Source organism: Hemicordylus capensis, chromosome 1, assembly GCF_027244095.1.
Source record: "Hemicordylus capensis ecotype Gifberg chromosome 1, rHemCap1.1.pri, whole genome shotgun sequence".
NCBI classification, from domain to species: domain Eukaryota; kingdom Metazoa; phylum Chordata; class Lepidosauria; order Squamata; family Cordylidae; genus Hemicordylus; species Hemicordylus capensis.
Genome location: NC_069657.1, coordinates 261,483,357 through 261,508,553, shown reverse-complemented (window position 1 = coordinate 261,508,553; position 25,197 = coordinate 261,483,357). Strand labels below are relative to the sequence as shown.

Genomic DNA, 25,197 nt, shown 5'->3' with positions numbered 1-25,197 from the left:
GAGGGGCCACAACTGAAAAGGACCTGTTTCTAGTCCCTGCCAACCGGATCTCTGCTAGTGGTGGGGTCATGAGCATAGCCTGAGACGATGAGCGAAGGGAGAAGATAGAAGGCAGGAGAGATGTGGGTGTGGGACGAACCAGCCCACATTGAAAAACAACATTGCGGGTGCCTCCTTTTTAAGGATGGGAGGACAGGGGGGCCAGGGGCAATAGAGATGTGGGTGCTGTGGGGAGCACTCCATGATTTGTGCTACAAGGACCACATGTCTTTTTTCCACGAGGCACTGCAGTGCTGGATCGCAGGTGAACCTCTCCTGATGTCATCTTCTCTATCTAACATTCTTTCCATGGAAGGGAGCATCCGAATCCCAAAACACACAGCGGAAATTGAGCATCTGCCACAGTGCTTCTTTCCTTTAAATGCTGAGGCTGGAGGGACACTAAGCAGCAGTGGGAGGGGTAAAAGGATGGCGGGAGGTGTTGTCTTCGAGAAGCAGCCACTGAGAGGCATGTTCACCCTAGAACTGATGCCATTTTTGGCTGCTCTGACCTGGCCTCTTGAAGGTAGCAGCCTCTTTGGCATGGAACCCAGGCTGCAGTGGTGGCAGAATTTGGACAACATGACGGCGCCTTCAAACATGAGGTTTCAGCAACAAAACTCACAACAAACTGAAGGTTCAAATTACAGTTTGGGGACAAAAACCTCGGGAAGCTTTTGTGACAAAACTGCAGTTTCACACATTTGGACGACCACAAAATCAAAACCTCTGGCTGTTCACCTCCAGTTTCACGTTATGTGATGATGATGATGATGATGATGATGTCCAAAAGCAGCCATAGACTTGGAAAAGGATATTCACCAGTGCCTTAATTAGAATTGAAGAGAATATTTCAGAGAATCGTTACATCCATTCTATTAAATGCATTGCTGGCCCACTACTTACATATAGGACAGCACACGGTCTTAAAGGATAAAGACACCTGATAAGGTTGCCTCGCTACTCAGAAAATGGGGTAAAATAGTTCAGCACTTTTGAACATTAAGGAATGTGCTGACACAGGCTAATAAAAGTTATTTGATGGCAAGTATATTGAGACACATGAAAAGGGAGTTTTAGGCATAAAAGTCGTGCACACGACCAAAAATGCTGGCGGGGTGGAGGGCTGCCTCCCTGCACACAATCGGTCTTTGTTTACAGGCTTTGCCACTCGCACAGCACATGATCCGTGCTGCAGCGAGGGGCAGAGCAAGGAACTGGAGGAGGAGGTCCACTGGCATCCCTCAATGTTCTGTGCCAGGAGTGGTGCATCGAGGGATCCTCCCCCAGCCAGGCAGGGACTATTACATGCAGCCCGAGCATACATACAACCCAGTACCTGGGGTAAAGGGTGTGCTCCCACCCTTTAACCCAGATAAAAGCCCGGGGGGGAAACTTGGGCTACTGAGGGAGGCTCAGTCCCTGCGCTGTACATGAGCAGCTCTACCCAGGTAGGCCTGCCCTCACCTGGGTAGGTCTGCTTGTGTGCACAGCCTCATTGTCTGCTTTATTTTGACAAAATTGGTGGCATGATGTGCTACTTATGGCCAGGCCCAGGTAAGCTGGAGCAGAACGTAGGCTTGGGATCCTCCAGTCCTTTCCAAATGCTGTCACTATGAACCATATGTTGGGGGCCCTCAGGCTTATGAAACTCTAGGACAGTTTGCTCCTTCCACTGCACTCACCCTTACTTAAGTCCACAGCAAATGCCCAGAAAAAGCTTATGCTATAATGTGGTTGTCTTTAAGGTGCCACAAGACACACTGTTGTTTTTGCTGCAACCAATTAATCCTGAAGCAACTCTGAAAATAGTTAATTGAACCGAAAAGCATTCAAGAGAATCTGTGACACACCAGCATGTCTGCTTTTCATAGTTCTGGTTGCTGTGCACCAGTGAATTGTAGAGGTTGGTTGCGTTTTGGTGAATTGAAAATCTTGCTGTGATGTTTCCAAACAAAGTGACAGCATTTGCTCTGGCAGGGCTCCTCCTTTGTAGTCTTCAATGACACTTTAGCCTGCAAATGTTTAATAGCACTGACCTGCCTTCCTGCATGATCAGGAAATGCCATGCCCCCTTGGGTGTTGTGTAAACAAGGGTTTTTAGGTGATCATTGCTTTGTTCATACTAGTGCAAGTAGTTCGTCTGTGATGTGATTTCAAGTGAAATTCCTGTTTGCTATGTACCACCTGACTGTTTTTTGAAAACCTTGTCTGCACATTTCCTTTCTTTATTGTTTTAAGGATTGTAGTAATAAGTTAATGGTGGTCATTATCTGGAAAGTTTTAAATATTTTTACATAATCTGAGTTCTTGAAAAAGCTGGTTCTGCTTTCAAATATCCAGGAAAATCAACAAATTGGCTCGTCTTGTCTCTCCCCCCCCCCACCCCTAATGTTAGGCTTTATATAGGTCAGGGATTGCCAGCTTCTTCAACCTGGGAGTCTGGATCCTTTCTGGATGATTTGAGACTGAACCCACGGCTATGATGTCAGAGATGCCAGGGAAAATCTATATTGTGGAAAGCTGTAATGGGAAAGTTTAGTTTCAGTTTCTCTTAGTAAACTAATCGAAGCGGTGATGAGTACATCAAGGTGATGAGGCGGGTCTCACAATCAGTGAGACCCGCTTTTGCCGGTTTTGCGGAGAGAGCAGGCTAAGCCTGCTCTCCCCACAGATGAGCAGGGCGGGAGCCCTGGGCAGCCGGATAGGCCACCCACACGACTGCCAGCTCTGTGCTGGAGCCGGCGGGGGCTGGGGAGTTCGGGGGTGAGCGCTCAGGGCATACTGGGGAGACCCCCAAGCCGGGAGGCTGCTTTTCAGCCTCCCACCAGGGGTCTACTCGTAAGTAGCCGTGGTGCGGAGCCGCGACGTGGCTACTCACAATCCCAAAAACCGAGCATGCGGCATGCTCACTCCACAACCCTGGTTTAAGGGGCGGGTTACTTGACCGGGTTATCCGCTCAAGAACCACTGGGCTCGCAGCCGGGCCTGGTGGTTCTCATGATTGTAGAAAATCAGGCTAGCAGAGGCTAGCCCGATTTTCTACAATTGTGTGAATAGCCTCAAAATGTGCCGTTGAGTTGGTCTCGACTCCTGGCGACCACATAGCCCTGTGTTTTTCTTTGGTAGAATACAGGAGGGGTTTACCATTGCCATCTCCCATGCAGTATGAGACGATGCCTCTCAGTATCTTCCTATATCGCTGCTGCCCAATATAGGTGTTTCCCATTGTCGGGGAAATAGCTCCACATTTTCAAAAAAACAGAAGCAACAGTAAGTAAAATCTTGAGAAAACTGATTTTTAGAAGGTGATATTGCTAATAATTTTTTTTAAAGACAGAGGTATTCAGTGATGCATGTTTTATAATTAATGTGTTCTTAGATACTTCCTTCACAATCATCTTTAGAGCCTACTAACATCTATTACGGTATACATCTGGATGGTGTATTATGGGAGGTTTCATGGATTTATGGGAGGCATGAGTAACCATGGTTCTTCTTTTGACAGATATTCTTATTCTGGAAACTCAGGATCAGTATCCAGAACTAATTACAAAGCACTTTCCTGGAAAATATTTGTGATCCTATTATTAAGTTTTGAAATTTTTCTCACCTTTGGTTTTGAGATTGCTGTGACATCTGCAAATGACAATCTTGAGAGTAACCATGGGGATTAGTACTGAATCAGCAACTGGAGGAATTAGGCTTAAATTTCAACACTCATCTGTTGGAAACTTTCAGAAATTTGAATTTGTTCTATTTAGTAATATTTCTTACTGTTGGCAGCTTAGTCCTGAAAAATAATGCTAGGAGTAGACATTTCTCTCTCTTCCTCTCTCTTGGTCTATGCATTCCACCTAGACAGGGTCCAGTGCACATCTTCCCGAAAGCATGCAGGTTCCTTTCCTTGACCTGTACCCTACATTGTTGCAAGCTGCTTTGGAAAGTGTGAAGGTTAGGTGTGGTAAGAAGTTGGGGCCAAGAGAGGCACAATCCCAGGCCAACAAATACACTATACATTGAGTGTATCCAGGCAGGACTCTTTTTCCTTCAGTCCTCATCTGATCCTATGGCTCTAGATGTCCAGATGTTGAGACAGAACCAGAGCAAAAAAGCTAAAAAGCCCCAAACTGTTTTGTAATGCATCAGCAGGTGTTTTAACTTTATCAGCATAAGATCTCTTTTTTAAAATGGGGCAATGCCTAAAATTAGGTATATAATGAAATGAAATTCTTAAGGGGGTGCTTTAATGAACAAGGGTGTCTCATTTTTGAGAAATGAATATCTTCAGCCGTAGAAATGTTTTTTAAAATATACAGCAGTGAATAACCTAATTCCAGTTATATATTCAGATCTTCTTCTGTTTAAAATAAGCTTTCCAGGTGAAGCAGAAACAGAGCACCGAACACTGTAGAGGAAAGTGGAACAAGCAAACAACCCTCCCCTGCTCCAAATCTTTCCAATACACCAATGCTCAATAAAAGTTCATAGGTTGCAACCTATCAATGCAACTGATAGGTTGCATCAGTGTCAGGTATCCAAGTCAACTTTTTGCTTAGCAACTTCATTTTGTAAAGTGTTGTAAGCACCTGATTTTGTCTAGAGTTAGTTATAATGCATCTAACTCTTGCATATTTAAAGAACCCTTTTGGTTTCTCACCAAGGATCTACTCCTTCATCTCTCTCCTAGGGGTGTGCACAGAACCGTCTGGCCCGGTTCGGTTCAAGGCCGGATTGGCCTCAAATGGAACCGGGCCAGTTCGGTCCGGCCCCCCCATCGAACCCCCCCTGATCTGGTCCGGTCCCGGACTGGTCCATGAACTTTCTTTTTCTTTTTTTAAACTTAAAAGTTAAGAAAGTACCTGTAGCCCCTTCGGGGGGCTTGCTGAAGCTGTGTGTGTGGGGGTCCATCCGGGTTCCCTCTCGCCCGCCAGCCCTTCTCATCACCGCCATGGCCAGGTAACTGAAGCTTTTTTGGCCCTTTCTGGCCTCGGTAAGAACGAACAGCCGCCATTTTCGCGGCCGCCGCGCATGCGCAAATGCCCCCTGTGAGGCTGTGGCCTCGCAAAGGGCATTTGTGCGTGCGCGGCAGCCACCAAAATGGTGGCCACTCACTCGCTCTCACTCACTCTTACGCTCTTACTGTTACTGAGGCCCAAAAGGGCCAAAAAGGCTTCAGTTACCCGGCCGCAGTGGTGATGAAGAGGGCCGGCGGGGGGGAGAGGGAACCCGTGTGGACTCCCCCCGCGGCTTCAGCAAGCCCTCCAAAGATGCTACAAGTACTTCCTTAACTTTTAAATTAAAAAAAAAGTTCACGGACCTGCCAGACCAAACCCGGCGGTCCGGTTCCGGTCCAATGGAACCGGGGGTGGTGGTGGTTCGGTTCGACCACAAACCCACGAACCCCTGGACCAAACCGCCGGACCACTGGTTTGCACATCCCTACTCTCTCCGCACATCCCTACTCTCTCCTCAACACACACTATTTGCACATAGCTGAAATCTCTCTTTCTATGCTCATGATATCAGCCTGTCTTGATTTGGCTTCTGACACAAGTCCTATTTGTGGAGGATCTAGCTCCAGATGGTATCGACCTTTTGCACCAGTAACCCTAATGACCACTAGGGGCACTGGGAGTAGAGAGAGATAGGGTCTCCTTCACTTTCCTGTTTATCTCTGCCTCTATGACCCTTCTATTGATAGAATATACACAGGAACTTCCTGGGAGTGACTTCCTTTTTCTTCTTCCCAGAATGCTTCTAGCTCTCTCTCTGAGCACCATGCCTCTATAGGTCTCTGACCAGCATGTAGCCAGAAGTTAGATATAGGTCTTTTTCCTGTCATCGTGTACTTCTGAATAAAGTAGATTAGTTTAACCTTACATGAATTTCCATGCTTATCATTTGCAAGCAGTTGCCCCTGAGACCCTGTTAACAGAGATGTAAGTTTTTGGCTGTATAAAAATATGTTACATAAATAAATAATGCTGCTGTAATGGGAGTGAGTTAGCTCCTGAAATACTCTGCTATATAACTAACACTATTGCCCCCAACACTATTAACACATTATGTTCAATGCATGTATAATCTACAGTGGTGGCACCAGAAATAATTGAGGGGGGCACAGAAGAAGGCAAAGTGCATTTATGGATGGGCAAGCTGTGTCCCACATTAAATTTCTGAAACAGAAATGGGTGGTGGAAGGCGGGAAGCCACTTTTCTGGGGGGAGGATGCTTGCCCCCCTGCCTCTGGAGCTGCTCTTGATAATCTATGTACAGCGTATTCCCATACAGATATGTATGCCCATACAGTTAGTAACACATTATGTTCACTGCACATACAGTAGTACACTTCCTGTCTGTACCCTGCATTTGAGAGACCCTGCACTGACTTTTGAAAAGAACACATAAGTCATTCACACAAAATGCACATACCTGTATGCACATACCATGTAATGTCTGAATAACAATAGATTGTGTTAGTATATTGCTCATAACAGATTCATTTTGGTAAAACAAGGCTATTTACAGCTCAGTCCTCTGCATAGCTAGATATTATTTATGCCCATTTATAACACAATTACAATTTCAAGTAATAACAAACTATAACAGAACAGAATTAAAGTTACTCATTTCAGTGTTCAAAAAATTAATCTATAAGATGTTTAACCTCCCTACAGCATATTGCTGTATTATTATAATTCATAGAATAATATAGTAATAGTAATCCCAGAGACTTTTTAGATTGCAAAAGAATCTGGATATATTACATCCCAAGAGAAGATTCTGAAGTGCCTTATGAAGAGAATTTATTACATGTCGTAAAAAAAATTCAACAAAAATAGGATCTTAGTTTCAGATCATTTTACACTATATTTCTATATGATTCTGTTAATTATAATAGTCAGGGTTAATATATTTCATTTCTCATGCATTTTTTGAATTTATTTTACCATTGGATCTGTTGGGTAGTGATTTGAACATTATACAAAGCCAAACTTTGAATGCCAGAGAAAATAATATTGATTTAAAATATATTTAAAACATAGAAGCAAAATTTGGGGTATTTACTAACAAGTACTTTATTAACTTTTTTTCAAAAGGAAATCTTCAGGATTCGCAAATTTACTCACAAACACATCCCACTAAAGGTAGCGTGATTAATTCCCCAATAGATGAGCACAGGGTTGTAGTTCTAACCTCACAATGTTTCCAGTTGTGAAGACAATAAATTTACTTGATTTTAAGACGCTGTTCTTATAGTGTGTAGTATGGACATGGTGTTCAATGGGAATGCTGCTTCCTTCTGACTTGATGGCTGTCTTTGTATTAGGTAGTGAAAGGAGCTGGTTGCACTTGGAAGACAACTTGCCATCTTTACTCACTGTATATGTCAACTAGTTGTGTATGTACACACAATCCAACTCTTGTTTGATGGCTTAGGTGTTTTTGGAGAGGGTGAAGCTTGTTCTTCAGGTCTGCCATACTTTCCCAGTTCTTGTCACAAAATTGAATGGTGGTGTGGTACATGGAGTGCTGTGTGCATGCCCCTTCTTCATTGATGGCTCTTTCCAAAGAGGAGGATGGAGGATAGCCTTGCCAAGTCCCCTGAAATGTAAGGTAGCCCCCAGATTTTGGCTCCTCCACCTGGCTGCTAAATTCCACCCAGATTTCCACAGATTTCAAATGAGTTGCCCAGATTGTACTCTGGATCCAATCACATGGGAGGGCAAAGAAGGAAGGGAAAGTAGACAAATCTGTAAAATAAATAAATAAATACACATTAATTGTCGCATAATTTGCATAATATAGATCCAATAATTTGCATAATATGCAAATTAGGCCACCTGGATTTGGGAAGCTTGAATATGGCAACCTTAATGGAGGGATTCTTTGTACTTTGAAACCACATTCTAGTTTTGTGTTGCTGCAATTGATGGTGGATGGGATGCTGTGGGAATCCCTCTTCCATATGGGCTGGTGGCTGGGTTTTTCTTTCTTTGAAGAGGGATGCAAATAATTGCACTGAGGGAACACATTGTCTGCCTAGCGTTTGTGGCCGATGGGCTTTCTGGTAGCTTTGTTGGGGAGAGGATCATGGTAATGGATTTGCCTGGAGAGCTTTGTTTTTGTAGGGCAGCACTAGCTGTGCCTCACTGGTCTTTGTGGTCTCCAAGCAGTGGTGGTAAAAGTCAGTAGGAGATGCAGTCTGTGTGAGTGCAGGGGATGTACATGGGGCACAATCCTTGCTGAAGTTTCTCCCCTGATCCCTGCTATTTCTCCCAGCCACTCTCTTCTGCTGCTACTTGTTTTCAAAGCCTGGGGTGAGAATAAGGGGAGGAGAAAGGGGAGCTGGTAAAAACCAGGGAATGGTGTTTTATAATTTTTGTTTTAACTGTTAATTGATTGTAATTGCTTTAATTGTTTTGTTTTTAATTGTAAACTGCCCTGAGCCATTTTGGAAGGGCAGTATAGAAACTGAATGAATGGATGGATGAATGAATGAATGAATGAATAATATTTATCCACTGAGTTTCCCCAGAATTCTAGTGAGAATCAGAATGGTTAACATATTGGGGGACTGTGCTAACACCCCACATCTAATAGGCCCAAATGAAGGCAGTTGGTGGTTTCTAAACTTGCCCATATTGTTGCTCTGGAATGAAGGTTCAGATGGGGGGGGGAGGTAAATCTTCCCCCACCCACTTGCATCTCAAGCCTTGTCTATACACATGCAGCAGAATGAGAATGTTAATTTTTAAAAAATAATTCTAAAATACATTAAAAGATGGGACTTCCTCCTGAGTAAATATGGTTGGGTTTGGATCATTAGTATATGATTGCTCAGGTTCAGCTCTTTTTGGCCTGTTTGGTCTCTGGAAAATTTATTTATTTATTTATTTATTTAACAAATTTCTATACCACCCAAAACTCACATCTCTGAGTGGTTTACAATAAAAAAAAAAACCACTTAAACAAAATCAAGACATTAAAAGGATTTAAAATTTAAAACATGTTAAAAGTGTTGACTATTAAAACTGTGAATCTAATTAAAAGCCTGGGTGAACAGATGTGTCTTAACTAACACTTTAAAAGTTGTCAGAGATGGGTTGTTAGAGATTTCTGTCTTATTTCAACAGAAAGTTCATTCCAGAGTCTCTGGGCAGCAACGAAGAAGGCCCGTCCCTGAGTAGCCACCAGAGCTACTGTAGATGAACCTCTCCGGATGATCTTAATGGGCAGTCGGAATCATGGCAAAGAAGATGTTCTCTTAAATACCCAGGGCCTAGGCCATTTAAGGATTTATAGGTTATAACCAGCACCTTGTATTTTGCCTGGAAACTTATCAGCAGCCGGTGTAGTTCTTTCAACACAGGAGTAATGTGGTCTCTCTGAGGTGACCCAGAGACCAACCTGGCTTCCACATTCTGGACCTACTGCAGTTTCTGGACTATATACAAAGGTAGCCCCACATAGAGCGCATTGCAGTGGTCAAGTCTGGAGGTGACCAGCAAATGTACTACTGTTCTGAGGTCCTTTATCTCTAGAAACGGACACAGCTGGCATATCAACCAAAGTTGATAGAAAGAACTTCTGGCCACTGCCTCAACCTGGTACACCAGGGAGAGGCTCAGATCCAGAAGCACCCCCAGACTGCATACCTGTTCCTTCTAGGGAAGTGTGACCCCATCCACAACAGGCAGATCAAAATCATCTCCTGAGTTCTGACCCCACACAATAAGGACCTCCATCTTACCTTGATTCAGCCTGTTTGTTATCCCTCATCTAGCCCATTACCATCTCCAGGCAGGCATTTAAGGAGGTCATGCCTTTTCCTGATCATGTTGACATGTAGAAATAGATTTGGGTGTCATCACCACACTGATAACACCCAGCAACAAATATCCTGATGATCTCTCCCAGTGGTTTCATGTACAATCGTCCCTTGCCTATCGCAGGTTTCCCAATTGCTTGGACAAATTGGTTCCAAAGTGTACATTGCTCCAAGCAGCTTGTCCACATCCTCAGAAGTCACAAACTGAAACTGATCCAGCCTAACCACATAAGAGGAGTCGCTGGACACCCCTGCATCAAACTGTGATTTGGGATCTGAAACTGTAATTGAGGGATCTGAATCTAAGTCGGCCTGAATACGAGAGAATCCACAAATCTCATTAAAAAACGTCCCAGTGGGATCATCCTAATATGCCCCTCACCCCTGCAGAGGCTGGACGTGATTGTGAGTCCAAGTTTAACCAGATGGTGGTCTGTCCATGACAATGGGAAAGCCACAGGAGTCCCCACCCATGGAACACCACCCTGATCAGAGTGAAAGACCAGATCAAGCATGTGAACAGCAATCTGTGTAGGACCTGAGACCTCTTGGGATAGGCCCATAGTTCTCATGGCTGCTATGAACTCCTGAGCTACTCCAGACAAATTGGTCCCAAAGTGAACATTGAAGTACCCCAGCACCAACAGCCTGGAGGACTCTAATGCCAGGTCGGAGACCAAGTCCGTCTGCTCAGTTAGGGACTCTGTTGGGCAGTGGGATGATTGGTTCACCAACAAAAGTCCCAGTCTATCCCTGGTCCCCAAACTCAAGTACACACATTTGATATGGTCAGACACTTCAACAGGGATCCTGGTAAAGGAGATGTTACTCTTATAGACCACAGCCATTCCACCTCCCTGCCCACGTCCTCTCATCTGCTCCTCAGCAGAGTACCCTGAAGGGAGAAGCTGGGACCAGACTAGGCCACCAGCCTCCTCCAACCAAGTTTCTGTAATACATACCAGGTCGGCCCCTTCATCCAGAATCAAATCATGGATGTTTTCTGAGTTATTCTGGACCAATCTGGCATTACAAAGGAGCAAGGTGAGGCTTTGTGGACAGTTGGCACTGCTTCCCAAGGTCAAAGAGCTCACAGGACAGCCAGAAGGAGAAACAGCTATAAGATTCCTGATTTCCCTTCCCCTATAATGGCCCACTGACCTGCCAACGTTACTTATTTGTTCTATTCCCCACCACCACCAAAATAGCTGCCCAATAGTCAGTAGATGTCTCCCCATCTCCAGATAAACCCAGACACATTATAAAACAATCCCATCCAGGACTTACTTAAAACAGAAGCCACAATAGAAAAGCCCACCCACCACTAACACATACAAATACAATTCTAGGCCAGGGAGCCTGGCCCTGGCCCTCGCTATCCCTGAAGTGGCTCCCCCAATGGGGCGATTCCCTTTGGTGTTGCCTCTTTGTTGGTGACCCCACCGGTGGTGGTCCCACTGCCACAGGCAGCATCTCTCTATAGGCCCAGAGATGGCCAGTCTGGGCAGGTGATACCAAGGGACTGCTGAGTCACCTTGGGCTCCAGTCCTGCGCAGACTCCCCACAGAGCAGCACCCATAGCAGCAGCTACCACAGCCCCACAGATGCAGCCAAGGTGACCAGCTGGGAAGCAGATGGTCAGTGGTCTTCCTCCTTGCAGGGCTTCCGGCAGGCTGAAGGCACAGGCAGCATCCCTGTGCAGATTAAAATGGACCACAGGCTCTGATTGGGACACCCAGGGTTTTGTCTTAACTACGTGGCATAACCCCGCAGCTCTGAAAACGTAATACAAATGAGTTTCTCACTTTATACAGTTTAAACAAGCTTGTGATGCTGCCCAGCTTGTGTTTTGGCTGTCAGTATCAGTCATTGTTCAATGCTACTACCCAGAATTGATCTTTTGATGATTGCTTCTCTTGGCAGTGAAGAAGAGAAGTCGGGTCATGGGGCTATTTGAGGAGGTTAAAGAATGTAGCATTACAAAGGCAATGCTCTGCTGTGCTTCTGGCTTTGAAGTTTTGCTGAGCTTGGCTACTTAGCCTTCTGCTAAAGCTTCTGGGTTTTCCAGGCCTCTCCTGTGTCTTCCCCTTAAAAGGTAAATAGAGGAGGAAAGATTACATCACAGTTCAGTAGTCAAGGCTTAGGCCAGTTCAGGGTTAGTGCATACTTTGGCTGGAACTCATGCTATAGCAGAGCAAATAGAGCAAAGGGGTGGTGTACTCTGGATTTACTACCTGCTGCCCCAGTCTGCCCCAATCCGAAATGGCGGACATGTGAATGTTTGAGGCGCAAGTGGGCTAACTTGTGGACTGTCTAACCGATCTGAACCAAATTAGGTACAGTTTTTTTAAGTGACACACAGGTACACCTCAGTGGTGTAGTTTGTGATGATGTCATCGACCCTGATTCAAGATGGCGGAACCATAAATTTTTGAGGTGCAAGTGAGCTAACTTGTGAACCACTTAACCGATTTGAACCAAATTTGCTTCAGCTGTAGGGACACATAGAACACCCAGGGCCGTTCTTAGGGTGGGGCAACTGGGGCAATTGCCCCAAGCCCCACACTGGCACAGGCGCCACTCTGGGCATACTGCAGTGCAGCCTGCCCTCCTCTCTCCCCCAGTCCCAGCCACTATCTTTCCCCGCAGCCCAGCCGGAACCGATCTTTTGCGTCTGTGTGCAGCTTGAAAGGCTCCAAGGCAAGCTGCTGAGCTCTGGCTCTCCCGCCTCTCAGCTGTTCAGTGGGTGGGCTGGGCAGGGCTTCCAGAGAAGCCTCCATGCAGGCCTCCCTGCCTGAAGTCAGGAAAAAAGCAAGCAGGCAAGCAGGCAATGTCCAGCACCAGAGCTCTCTGCAGACCCTCTGCCCATCCCAGCCCTGCCTTAGTAATGGAAGTATGATGTGATTTCATTTTTGTGGTTATCTCCCCCCTTGAATATTAAGGGGTTGGCTTGCCATAGGGCTTTGGTATTGAGCAGAGATGTAGGGCAGGGTGGGAGGAATATGTATATTTAAATTGAAGTGGATTGGACAAATTGTTGGTTTTTAAATTTTTCTTTAATTTAAACCCCCCATCCAAAAAGTCCTATAAGTGGTTTACTTCATAGCAGAAAATTACAAAAAATGTCTGGAACAGAAGCACCCACTTAGACCATCATTCCACCACCATATAGAAGAATCTGCCCTTTGCCTCCATAAAAAAGAGTACCCCCCCTTCTGCCCCAGCCTTTAGATCACCTGAAATGACTTGGCATGGGGCTTTGGTATTGAGCAGAGATGTAAGGCAGGGTGGGAGGAATATGTATATTTAAATTGAAGTGGATTGGATAAATTGTTGGTTTTTTTAAAAAGGCCCATCCAAAAAGTCCTATAAGTGGCTTGTTTCATGGCAGAAAATTACAAAAACTTCTGGAACAAACAATATATAATATTTATTTATTTATTTATGAATGCACTATGCTCAAGTTGATTTGCAGCCCAGAATGTCTGAGAACTGTGATGCATGTGTTGTGCTTTTTATTTTTATTTCTTTAGAAATGCATTATATGTCCAAGCTGGTTGGACATGTCCAAAAACCTCACTCACACTATTTACACTAGGGATGTGCCTGAATGTTATTTAGCGCTGGCAGGGTTGGGACTTTAAAGGCGTGGGAGGGTGTACTCACCCCTTTCCCCCTTTCCCCCCATTTCCCCCATTACCCCCACCGACGCGCTGTTATTTTTAAGCCCCTTGGAGCAGCAGCATTCCTCTCTGCCGCCCCATTTCCCTCATCGGCCAGAAGTAGCGACCACGTGTGTGCCTGTTGTGTGCGCACGCCCATCTGCCATGCATGTGTGCGATGGGTGCACGTGCGGTCGCTATGTCCGGCCACTTTCGGCCAATGAGGGGAACGGGGCGGCAGGGAGGAATGCTGCCGCCCCGAGGGGCTTAAAAACAACAGAGTACTGGTGGGAGGAATGTGGCGGGAGGGGTGAGTACACCCTCCCCCGCCCTTAAATTACCATCCTTGCTGGTGCCAAAATGTTGAAACCCTCCCCAGAGCCGAAACATTTCGGAGGCCTTTATAATGGCCTCTGAAACGTTTCGGGCTCAAGCCTAATTTACACTATATGTCCTCAATCAGTATGATTCTGTAATTGTATGAAATGTTAAGGAGGCCCCACAAATGCTGATTCATCCCCAGCCCCGCAGCCCCCTAGGGATGGCCCTGGAGACACCTCAATGGTGAAGTTTGTTGTGACAATGTCACCCACCCCAATACAAGATGGTGGACACATAAACTTTGGAGGTGCAAGTGCACTAACTTGAGGACTGTCTAACTTATTAGAAGCAAATTTGGAACAGCTGTAGTGAGTGACACACAGGGATACTTCAATGGTGCTGTTTATAATTATGACATCCACCCCAATCCAAGATGGCGGACACCTGAACATTTGAGGTGCAGGAGATCTAACTTGTGGACCTCGATTTGCACCAAATTTAGTCCAGTTGTAGAAACAGTGAAAGGAAAGTATGCTGATTAGTTCTTCCTAGAACAACTTGTTTTAATATGTGAAGGTTGTATTATTATATAAAATATCTGATGTATAAGAGTGGTTTTATAATATATGCTGTATGCTAGATTAAATAAGGATTTGTACTTGAGGTTTTAGATTCCATTTTTGTATGTATTGTTGCCTTCTTTTTGGATCCTACATAAGGTTGTGGTTTATATACATGAGCTTTTGTGGGCCAGACTCCACTTCATCCATACATCTGGGGAATGCCATAGCTGAATGGTAGAGGACATGCTTTGCTTGCAGAAGGTCTCAGGATCAATCCCATGCATCTTCAAGTTGGGCTGGGAAAATCTGAAGCTCTGGAAAGCCACTGCCAGTCAGTATGACAGCACTGACCCAGGTGAACCAATGGACTGATTCTGCATAAGGCCGCTTCATATATGCATATGATCTGTTAATCCTGAAGGTATCACAAGTCTCTCATTCCTATAGACTCATGTCTACCCCACTGGAATTTTTCCCTCTGGAGAGGAATCTTCCATAGATGTATTCTTCTTTGCCAATCAGGTAGTAAATCCAGAGTGTATATAAGGCTCTCCTTTTTGCCTGTTTTTATTGTTGTTTAATGATAAGAAACTACAGCACATGGCATATGAGACTTTACAGAAGTAAGTTAATGACTGATGCAGAGTTTCGCTAAGGTGGGTGTCGACACATTTATAATTACTGTAACCCTGTATGCCAGACAGATGGTATATGGAAAGCTGTCAATAATTACTCAGTGCATGTTAAACACAGAATAATTGGATCAGGCTGCTTTACTGCCTGAGAAACGCTGACTAGGAACTGCAAGCTATTGCAGCTAAGTTGAAGTGTTATTTCACACAGAGAATAACCAAGTTGGTTTTGATTATAAATATTGTGAGCCTATTTAATCTCCATGGTCTAACTGCACAGTATTTTAATCTGTGGAGTATGTGTAACGTGGCTTGTCAAGTGAGTTCTAGAAGGATGCTAATCACCCAAAACACAAATCAGCTATTACTAAATAGAACTTAGATCACTTACATGCTCTCTCTGGGGCTGTCTGTGAAAAGCATAAGGGAAACTTCAGCTGGTGCAAAATGCTATAGCTAAACTGCTGGTGGGAGTTTAGGAGAGGAGAGCTGGTCTTGTGGCAGAGGCGTAACTAGGGAAAATAGTGCCTAGGGCAAGCACTGAAATTGCGCCCCTGTCCAAACAGGAATGATGGGACTTGTAGTCAACAATATCTGGAAATCCTTGTTAAAAGGAACACTGTACCATCTAGACATGGTTGTTGATCAAAACCTGAAAACATGAGCCATCTCTGTAAAAGACTTAGAACAACAGTCAGGAGTTATGCGACGATTCCAAGTGTCATTTTCTCTGTCTCATCTCATTCTTTTTAAAAAACACGACTTTGTCCTAGAGGATCACCTGCCCAAATAGCCACTAGCAAAATAGGGGAAGAAGAAGGTGGTGGTGGTGGTAGGGGTCTATAAACCAGTGAATGATTCCTGCCAGCCTTTGTCTTATGATGACTGTTGGCTCATGATGGGGTATATGTGCATTCACCACATCAGTGCTTACTTTGACACCAAGGGGGAGGAGGATACATTAGTTTGCCACACTAGACAGAGGCATTTGCAACAGAAGCAGACAGCTAGGGGTGAGTCCGAACCGGTCCGATCACCGGAGGCCCGGTCTACCCGCTGGCCGGAGGCCCGGTCTACCCGGCCTTTTCCCGGCGGGTAGACCGGGCCTCCGGTGTCTTTTGTGGTGTGCGCATGCGCGCGTGCGCAAAGCACCTTTATTCTGCATCAGGCCTTTCTAACGAGAGGAGCTCTGTCCGGGAGCTCCTCTCGTTTACTACCGCAGCCTTGGGTAAGGACCTGGGAGGGAGGGCGGGAGGAAGGGCGGGCAGCTGGGAGGGAGGGAGGGCGGGCGGCGACGGAGGCAGGGGTATGGCGGCACCTTTCTTTGTGCATCTGCTGGGGGGGGGGCGGCGGCGGCGGCGGGGGGTTTCCAGCGCCCCGTTATTTGGTTAAATACGGGCGCTGGAGGGGGTGAAGAGGCGGGAGGGGTAAGAAAGCCCTCCCGCCCTAAAAGAAAGGGCCCCCCTTCAGTGCTGGTCCGGACTGGTCCGGACCGTGCACATCTCTACAGACAGCCAAGTTCTGCCAGAGCCAAAATCAGCCCCTGCCAGACTAAGAAATCATTGTAATTTGCCCCTTCCTGTCACAAGCAGTGTGCTGTTCTTTTATTATTGACTCTAACTCAAATATCCCAGTCATGGATGGAAAATTCAGGGTCTATTTACAAGAGACACATTTTCTACATGGAAGTTTCTTCTGTGCAGGTGTTGCTGTGCAGAAACCTATGTGTAGTGACCGCAAGGGACATAGCAAGGTTGGAATGGGCCAAGATGAGATTTTAAAATGGGCCCCCAGCCCCTCAAAATCCAGGGCCTCCACACATCCCAGGCCCCCAAGGATTTAAGTCTGATATTTCAAAATGAGTATGCTGCCTGGAAATACATTTCACTGAATACACACATGCACACTTCACAGTATATAGTGATATACATTGAGTACTATATATTTGTGCTACTTTTAATGCCTAGAACACACTAGCAACGCTAATTATTAAAATGGCCCCCTCGCTGCAGATTAGCAAAGGAGACTTTCAACCATGCAGGTTGAGCCTATGTTTGTTTTCTCAGAATTCTGAACAAATTCAGTAAAGTTTGATTCCAGGAGGTTTTTCACATGAGGCTTTTAAAGCGCTTTAACACACATCTCCTCTGGAATGGAGGTGCTGCATTCACATGTTGGCCAGATTTACCCTGAAGTCCCTGCAAGTTATTGGGGAGCAGTTCACACACAAGAAAAATAAAATAAAATAAAAGCACCACACATGCTTCACAGTTCTCACTCAGACCTTCTGGGTTGCAAAACAACTTGAACATAAGTGCATTTATAAATGAATGAAAGAATGAATGAATGAATAAATATTTCTTCCAGAAGTTTTTGTAATTTTCTGACATGAAACAAGCCACTTATAGGCCTTAGATAGTTTTTGTTTTTAAAGCCAGCACATTTTTCAGTCTGTTTTAAATTAAATATTCAGAGACTTCTCAGTCTCGCCCCACCCCCCATATCAAAGCCCTATGGCAAGCAGATCCCTATATACAGGGGTAACCACAAAAAGGAATTCACAGCCTACCTTGCAAAAGCTGTGGGGGATGGTCTGGTCTACTGCAGGGAGCTCTGCCTGCCTCCTTCCTGGCTTGCTGGGGCCTGCTGAGTTCAGGCTTCAGGGAGGCCTACTGGGAGGCCTCTCTGGAAGCCCCGCCCACCCACCGATCAGCTGAGAGGCGGGGAGAGAAGAGCTCTGCAGTTTGCAGGCTGCTCCGATCCTAGGCCAGAGCCAAGAGCAAGGCAAGCAGGATGGCAAGTGGCTGAAGGGCCCTGGGGCTGGGCAGGTGGGCAATGGGGTGGGGGTGGCAGGAACTGGCGTGGTGTCCCCTCCTCAGTGGCACCTAGGGCACGTGCCCTGCCTGCCCCCCCCAGTTCCGCCTATGTCTTGTGGTAACAAGTATGACTTGTCCCCATAGCTAAGCAGGGTCTGCCCTGGTTGTATTTGAATGGGAGACTTGATGTGTGAGCACTGCAAGATATTCCCCTCAGGGGATGAAGCCGCTCTGGGAAGAGCAGAAGGTTCCAAGTTCCCTCCCTGGCTTCTCCAAGAGAGGGCTGAGAGAGATTCCTGCCTGCAACCCTGGAGAAGCCGCTGCCAGTCTGTGAAGACAATACTAAACTAGATAGACCAAGGGTCTGACTCAGTATATGGCAGCTTCCTATGTTCCTATGTTGGGAGTCTACTTTTCTGATATTATAACACCAATATTACACTGATTTAATTGACTCCTGAATTGTTTCTGGGCCCAGTTCAAAGAGCTGATTTTGACTTTGAAAGCCCTAAACAGTTTGGGACTGGAGGATCTAAAGAACAACCTCCCACTGTCTTCATTGCCATAAGATGTGGTGATGGCCACTTTCCCCCATGGCTAGTATAAATTAGTTCATATATGACAGGTCTGTCAATGGCTACTAGTCATATATTCATTTACCACATTTGATAGTCCCACAGGCCACACACATTGGGGTCTTCAGCCCATGCTGGAGGCTTATCCATTCCCACAGCTCTTGACGACTGAGTACATTCATTCAGCACAGCCCTTCTCCTTCTCCGACAAATATTTATATACTGTTTCTCAACAAAAGCTCCCTCAAAAAGTCTGCATAGAAAAGACCAACTAAAGATGGCTCCCAAAGGGCTCACAATCTAAAAAATTAGTTCATTTCTGAAAAACTCTGAAAAGATTGGCATAAATTCTGAAAGGGGAGCTGGCACTTGCTTTTGGGAGGGATGTTTCTCACACTTTGAGCTGCACTAAAATATTGCCTAACTAGAAATGGTGAACTCAGGTATTCATGGGCAAGAGCAGGTGACAAATTGGAAAGCAAGTAAGTGCCAACTGCAGTGGCTGAAGTACAACAAGCATGCAGGGACTTGTGACTAATGTGGGGCTATATTTAAAGAATATCCATAAAAATCTTGCTAAGAGCATCTTAACAAAACCATCCATGCATCATGTTCAGACAGGATGGATGCACAGAAAGGCATTCTCAGTCACCAAATCCCAAAGGCTGAGAACATTAAGCATTTAAGAGCTTTGTATTTGGACTGAATGTTGGATGTTTGTGCTAGAATTTAAAAAGCCTCTTGTGGTACAGTGTTGCTATGGGGAGAAGCTATAGTTTGGGCATCACAGCAAAAGGTTCCAGTAAGTATACGTGACTCTATGCATATGGGATTTATTGGAGTTGGGGCCTGTATATATCTGACTTTACGTTTATTAGACAGATGCATATAATTCTATGGCAAAAATGCATTATAAAAGGTTGATTTTCAGTTACGTATTACCTGGGCTATGTTCACAAATGTCTGCTTACATCGCAGGCTGCAGGCTGATTTCACTGCAGACTATGTTTCCTCCTATATGTGTTGGTAATTCTAAATGTCTGCTACCTACAACTGAATTGCATTACCTTCCTGGATTGTATAGCTACTAAAAGCTTACACTCATGCACTACTCCTTTCAGATTCTGTCAGAGGGCAACAACAGGAGACCCAGAAACAGTTTATAGCTGTCAATTTTTGCTGTCCTTTCTCAGCACTTGTTTGCAACTGCTGTTGTGTATGCAAGTATTGAAAGATAAATACTGCTTGATATCTGGCCCTTATGGGATTGTTCTGATGCGTACGTGCCACTGTGCTGCTAGATCCTGTACATAAGATATATGAATGGCACAGAAGTTAGGTGCAGCCTTTGAATACTTTTATAGAATCGGAGAATGTTAGAACTGGAAGGAACATCATTGGTCTTCTAGGCCAACCCATTGCTCAGTATAGGAATAGATCATGCCTGACCATCCAGCCTCTGTTTGGAAACCTCCAGTGAAGGAGAGCATACCACTGTCTGAAGCAGACTGTTCCACTATCAAACAGTTTTTACTGTCAGAAAATTCCCTCTGATGTCTAGCCCAAGACTCTATCCATAGTAATTTCAGCCAACTGGTATTATTTCTGCTCTCAGGAGCAACGGAGAACATGTCTGCTCCTCCTTTTGTGTGCAGCACAGAAATGAGGTGCACACTCTAGAATACTTTTAGAAATATCAAGCTCCATTTGCCTCTGTGTATCTTCCTAGTAATGTGGTATGTCATCGGGTGGGTTCCGATGCAACAGAAGCACCTGAGGTTGCTGCCGCTTGGAAGAGCATACTCCTTCCGATCCCACATGGGCCTCTGCTTCCATTCAGATATGCTGAGACTGGCTGTGGCATCCAAACCCACCCGTCTTGGCATATCCTGCTCTGCTTTCTTCAGGGGAACCCAACTTCTATAACTGAGCATTGAAGTAAATTACATATGCAGGTTCCTTGAGATTGGTGGGTTCAGATGTCACACAACTAATCTTGACATATCAGAACCTACAACTGGAAGTAGAGGCTCACGCAGGGATGGAAAGGAGTGTGCGCTCCTGGGTCAGCAGCAACCTCGGGTGCCACCATTACATCTCAACCTACCCAATAGCATTTGCTGTCTTTCCTTTGGATCAACTATTTCATTCTATTCACATGTCATGTTCAACCATCACATGATGCGTGTACAGTGTATACGGGTACCGAACTGTACACAGATACAGTTATTAACACATTGAGGCTCTTCTCATGTATAGCCTCAACGGGGCTAGGGACACCAAGCCCATGTTAGGCTGCATGTGAGAACTGCCAGGATCGGGCCTGATCCCAATTGGCCAAAGCCACCTAGCCCCATTGTGAAACCTAAATGAGGTTAAGGGAGTGAGTGCTTCTTTAGCCCTGTTTTTTAAATTATGTGCATGCCAGCTGCTTTTAGCTGGCGCTGTAGCAGTGACAGGTACCCACCTGTCTGTGAGGAAATCCCCACAACGCACCGTGTACTTGCGCAATGCATTATGGGATTTCTGGGGGCCAGGACAACACATCTCGGCCCTCCACACTGCGTGGGGCAGCAGAGGACTGTATGGGCATGTGGTGAGCGTGCCCAGCAACAGAGGAGTGGTCATCTGTGGGGAAGGTAAATTTAAGCAGCCTTTTCTGCTGTCCACCCAGTAGCCCTCTCACTCAGTTGTGAGAATGGGCTCATTACCCTTCCTAACTTGGCAAAGAGGCACCTTTTAACGTGGTGATTCTCTTTATTTAGCAGGGGGAGAGTAGCTGGCCCTGTCCACCCCCAGCACAGTACCTCCTCCAGTGACTGTTGCTGGTGTCTGTCTTATGTTTCTTTTTAGATTGTGAGCCCTCTGGGGATAGGGATCCATTTTATTTATTTATTATTTCTCTGTGTAAACCGCCCTGAGCCATTTTTGGAAGGGCGGTATAGAAATCAAATAAATAATAAATAAATAATAAAATTATGTTGAATGCGGGTACAGCAGTACACTTCCTGTCTGTACCGTGCAGGCCTGTACCCAGGTTTATTTTTTAAATGTATGTAAATTCAGTCATTCACACAAAAACATGTGTGAGTGTACAAACATACAAACACTCATATAAGAATGTCTGGATAGGGCTATTGTTGCCTTGTTGTAACTCTTGTATGGAACAGCATATCAGATTGACATTTCATATTTAACATTTGTGCATCTGATTTCTTCTCCTCTCCAGCATATGCTTTAGTCAAAATGACTTTTGTCCTCCCAGTTTTCAAGATCATTTGCATTCTCTAATCTTTCTAAGTAATTGTAATCCAAGCTTTGTATCATCTGCAAGCTTAAACTCATTACGCCTTTCAAGTTGTGAGCCAGACAAGGGAAACTCTACTAGGAACAGCCATGCAGTTCCCAGTTTTTGACCCCTTTCTCAGAAGCTATGACCGTGTTTCCAAGAATCCAAAAGATACAAATAGCTCATCTATAGCAACTCTCTCTAGGTTACCTTCAAAAGTATGGAACTCTTGACCTATAGCAAAGTAACTGAAGTGTTTCCAGGCTGTTGGGAGTGGGAGAGAAGGTCTGGCACCCTAACACTGGCCATCCCACTCCCCCACCACCCTTTTTAGTGGTGTACAAAACTCTGCTAAAATCCAGCCATGGGGTTAGTCCCAGCTCCCCTGCTAAATTGATGCTGCCTGTGGACAGGGAAGGGCATGGACTGGGTGTGATTAGAAACCACTTGTAGTTATCCTCTACAGCAAGGGCATAAAATAAAGTGCATGCCAGTGGCTCACTTTCTATTCTGGGGGCCTGAAGCATGTTTAAAATGGTGGAAATAAGGTATTGCCTAAGGCAGTATTCCCTCCTCTGCCTAGCCCAGGGTTTGCTAAATGAACAATCCGACCTCATACCTGTTACTGTTAAATCCCACTGATTTCAGTAGGACTTAATCCCAAGCAGAGTTGTCAGCCCTCCTGGATTAACTGGGAGTTTAGCTGGAACTGGCATCTGTCCCCTGGTGACTATTGAAAGCCATCTGGAAGATCTTTCTTGTTTGCTGTTTTGGCCTCCACTGGTCCTCTACCTCCAACTGCCTGTCTCACTGACAGACTCCACCAGTGAGCAAGCAGCATACCCAAACAGACAGCAGGCTTTACCTGAAGGCTTTGCTTTGAGTTCAAATTTGCCCCAAAAGACCGACGCAAAAAGTTGATTTTTGTACCCCAGACATAAATTGGGCTACGCTCTAAAGAGCAATGAACAACCCAAATCGTGTCTGGACTCTGCAGTGCTCCCCAGCAACTTGCAGGAACTTTGGGGTAAATCTGGCCGATATGTGAATGAACATCCTCCATTCTGGAGGAGAAGGGGGCTAAAAGCCCCGTCTGGAAATGCTCTTGCTGCTGCCTCCATTGTGTCACTCTCCTTCTTCCTGCTCATCCTGCTCCCTGGCAGGGGGTGGGAGCAGAGCATAAGGAAGAGTGGGGAGGTCCACAGACTTCCTTCCACTTCATGTCCCACGTTCTGCCTTTTCAAAAGGCAAGGCAAGTGAGAAGAGGAGGGAGGAGGAAGTGTGGCAGTTCCAGCAGCTGCCCAGTAAACATAAAGGGTGGTGGGATGATCAGAGTGCAGCAAATTGATGCACGACCTAGGAAGATCCTAGAGGGATGCGGTGGGGGTGGGATAGAAGGATGGGGGGAAACTGAAGGCTGCACAGCAGATATGGGGATGGTGGAAATTGGTGTTCAATCAATTACAACTAAGTGTATGTAGGATTTGAGTGGTTGATTGAATAAGTCAAGCAGTATCCCAAACGAAGAGAACAGGTTTCCCACACTGTTCCTCCTTTTTCACTTTTGACGAGGCTGGAAGACGTCTTCACCCTGCCTTCTTTACCCATTTTAACCATTAAATTTTATTTTTACAAATGTTTTTGTGGGCAACCTTAAGAAATGAATTCCTGTATTGTTTACTGTATATTGGTATCTTTTAATTAAGTACATGGATATGCTCCTGAGTTCAAGCATAAATAAATTAATACGCATATATTTTTAAAACTGAAGTTTAAGACCCTTATCTAAGGGCTAAACTATATCTGACCTAGCTTTATCTGCACAGAGCATCTGTGTGCTTGTACTTTATTGTTCTTCTTGGCCCCCTCCATAGCCCCTGCTTTATTGCTCAGTGTCATAAATTTCTTTATACACACAGTTTCTGATCTCTTGATTTGATGACACAATAGTTAATGAGTTAGATGATCTTACTCTTGCGAGATCTGTGTAAAGTTGACCATAACTAAAAACTGGAGGAAGGAGATGTCCTCAAACCACCCATGGGGCAATGAAGCCTGTCCTTTCAGTTGACACCTGACATGACCCAACATCACTCCCTGTCCTCAAATTTTTATGCAGTCGGAAGGCTTGTTTTATTTCTCTCTCTACCCCCCTTTCCCCTCGCCTTTTTCTTTTCCTCTTCCCCTTTCCCCTCCTTTCTCTCTCTCCTCCCCTTCTTTCTAATTCTCTCTTCCCCTCCCTTCTCTCTCTCCCCTCCCCCTTCTCCTCTTTCTTTCTTCCCCTCCCTTCTCTCTATCTCTCTTCCCCTCTTTCATCCTTCTTCCTCTCTCACTTGAGGGCTCGGTGTTTCCAAAGGGACAACTCTCACCCCTGTTGCCATTGACAGTCATGGACACTCGTGTCTCCCACCTCTGATCCCAGAAGCAAAGCGGCTGCAGGAATCGCCTTGCAAGCCCCTGCATGCAGCTCCCGGGTGTCCCCCTCAGCTGGCCCCACTGCCACCTGTTCCTGCAACCCATCCGACACTCAAATTCGCAAGGCACAGAAAAAGCCATGGCAACCCCCCCCCAATCGGGTGTATTTCCTGGGATCCTACACAGGCCGTTACCCACCTGATGTTGCCGTGTGTGGGGGGGTTGTGTTTCAGGGTAGCCTTCTCTTCCCTTTAGAGCCAGTGCATGTGCAAGAGAGAAAGAAGGCCATTGACACCATGGCATTCTCATGCTTCCAGGGGCGTAGCCACCATTGTGCCAATGGGTTCAAAGAACCCTGGCCACCAATGAAAAGGGCCGCTGAAGCCCCTGGTTCAGGCTCCAGAGGAGCCCAGAGTGAACTCTTCCCTCCCATGCCTGGGCTGCCGAGAGCTGCCTGAAATGACGAGCTGAGAGCTCGCTCGGGCACTCAGCAGCCTGGGCCACACACCCTTTGTGTGTGACATCATTGTGCGTGACTTCTCTCAGGGAGAGAAAGGAAAAAAAAAATCCTATCAGGCAGCCAGCACTGCCTAAAATAACAGATGGAGTTTTCTCGGGCTCTCAGTAGCCTGGGGAGGAGGGGGGAGTTCACGCTGGTCTCCTCCAGAGCCTGAGTCATGCCCCTGTGCATGTGACATCACGTGCATGGGCGTATGTGGAGGGGGCCGCTGAGCAGGGCTGGTCCCAGGCTGCCCTTCGGCTTGCTCCGCAGCTACATGCTTTGCTGCTCTCCTCCAGCCCCAATATTCGCAGTGGGGCATATTTTCATTGGTTGCGGCAGTTGCAGTGCCCCTGGCACCAATTGGTTTAGCACTGCGAGGGCGGGACTTGCCATGTACCACCTAAACCAGGGCTGCTCAACTTTGACCCTCCTGCAGATGTTGGCCTACAACTCCCATAATCCCTAGCTATTGGGCACTGAGGCTGGGGATTAGGGTAGTCCAAAAACAGCTGGGGGCCCTAAATTGAGCAGGCCTGGCCTAAACCTCT

At 45.8% G+C, this 25,197-nt stretch overlaps 1 protein-coding gene across 5 annotated transcripts; it reads right to left on the bottom strand.

The window, feature by feature from the left end:
* Positions 1–6,475: 6,475 nt before the first annotated feature.
* Positions 6,476–17,880, bottom strand: LOC128342394 (uncharacterized). Of its 5 annotated transcripts, none has more exons than XR_008314961.1 (3): positions 17,622–17,880; positions 11,680–11,961; positions 6,476–7,796 (listed from the first exon to the last, which is right to left on the bottom strand). XR_008314961.1 is itself a non-coding variant. In XM_053289660.1 (2 exons), the coding sequence occupies exon 1, from the start codon at positions 11,110–11,112 to the stop codon at positions 10,177–10,179; it is 936 nt and encodes a 311-aa protein (XP_053145635.1). In that variant the 5' UTR covers positions 11,113–11,398; the 3' UTR covers positions 6,476–7,796; positions 9,797–10,176. The 5 variants fall into 5 exon arrangements, 1 of the variants encoding a protein (XP_053145635.1); XR_008314963.1 differs by having other exon boundaries at positions 11,856–11,961; XR_008314955.1 differs by lacking the exon at positions 11,680–11,961.
* Positions 17,881–25,197: the final 7,317 nt, after the last annotated feature.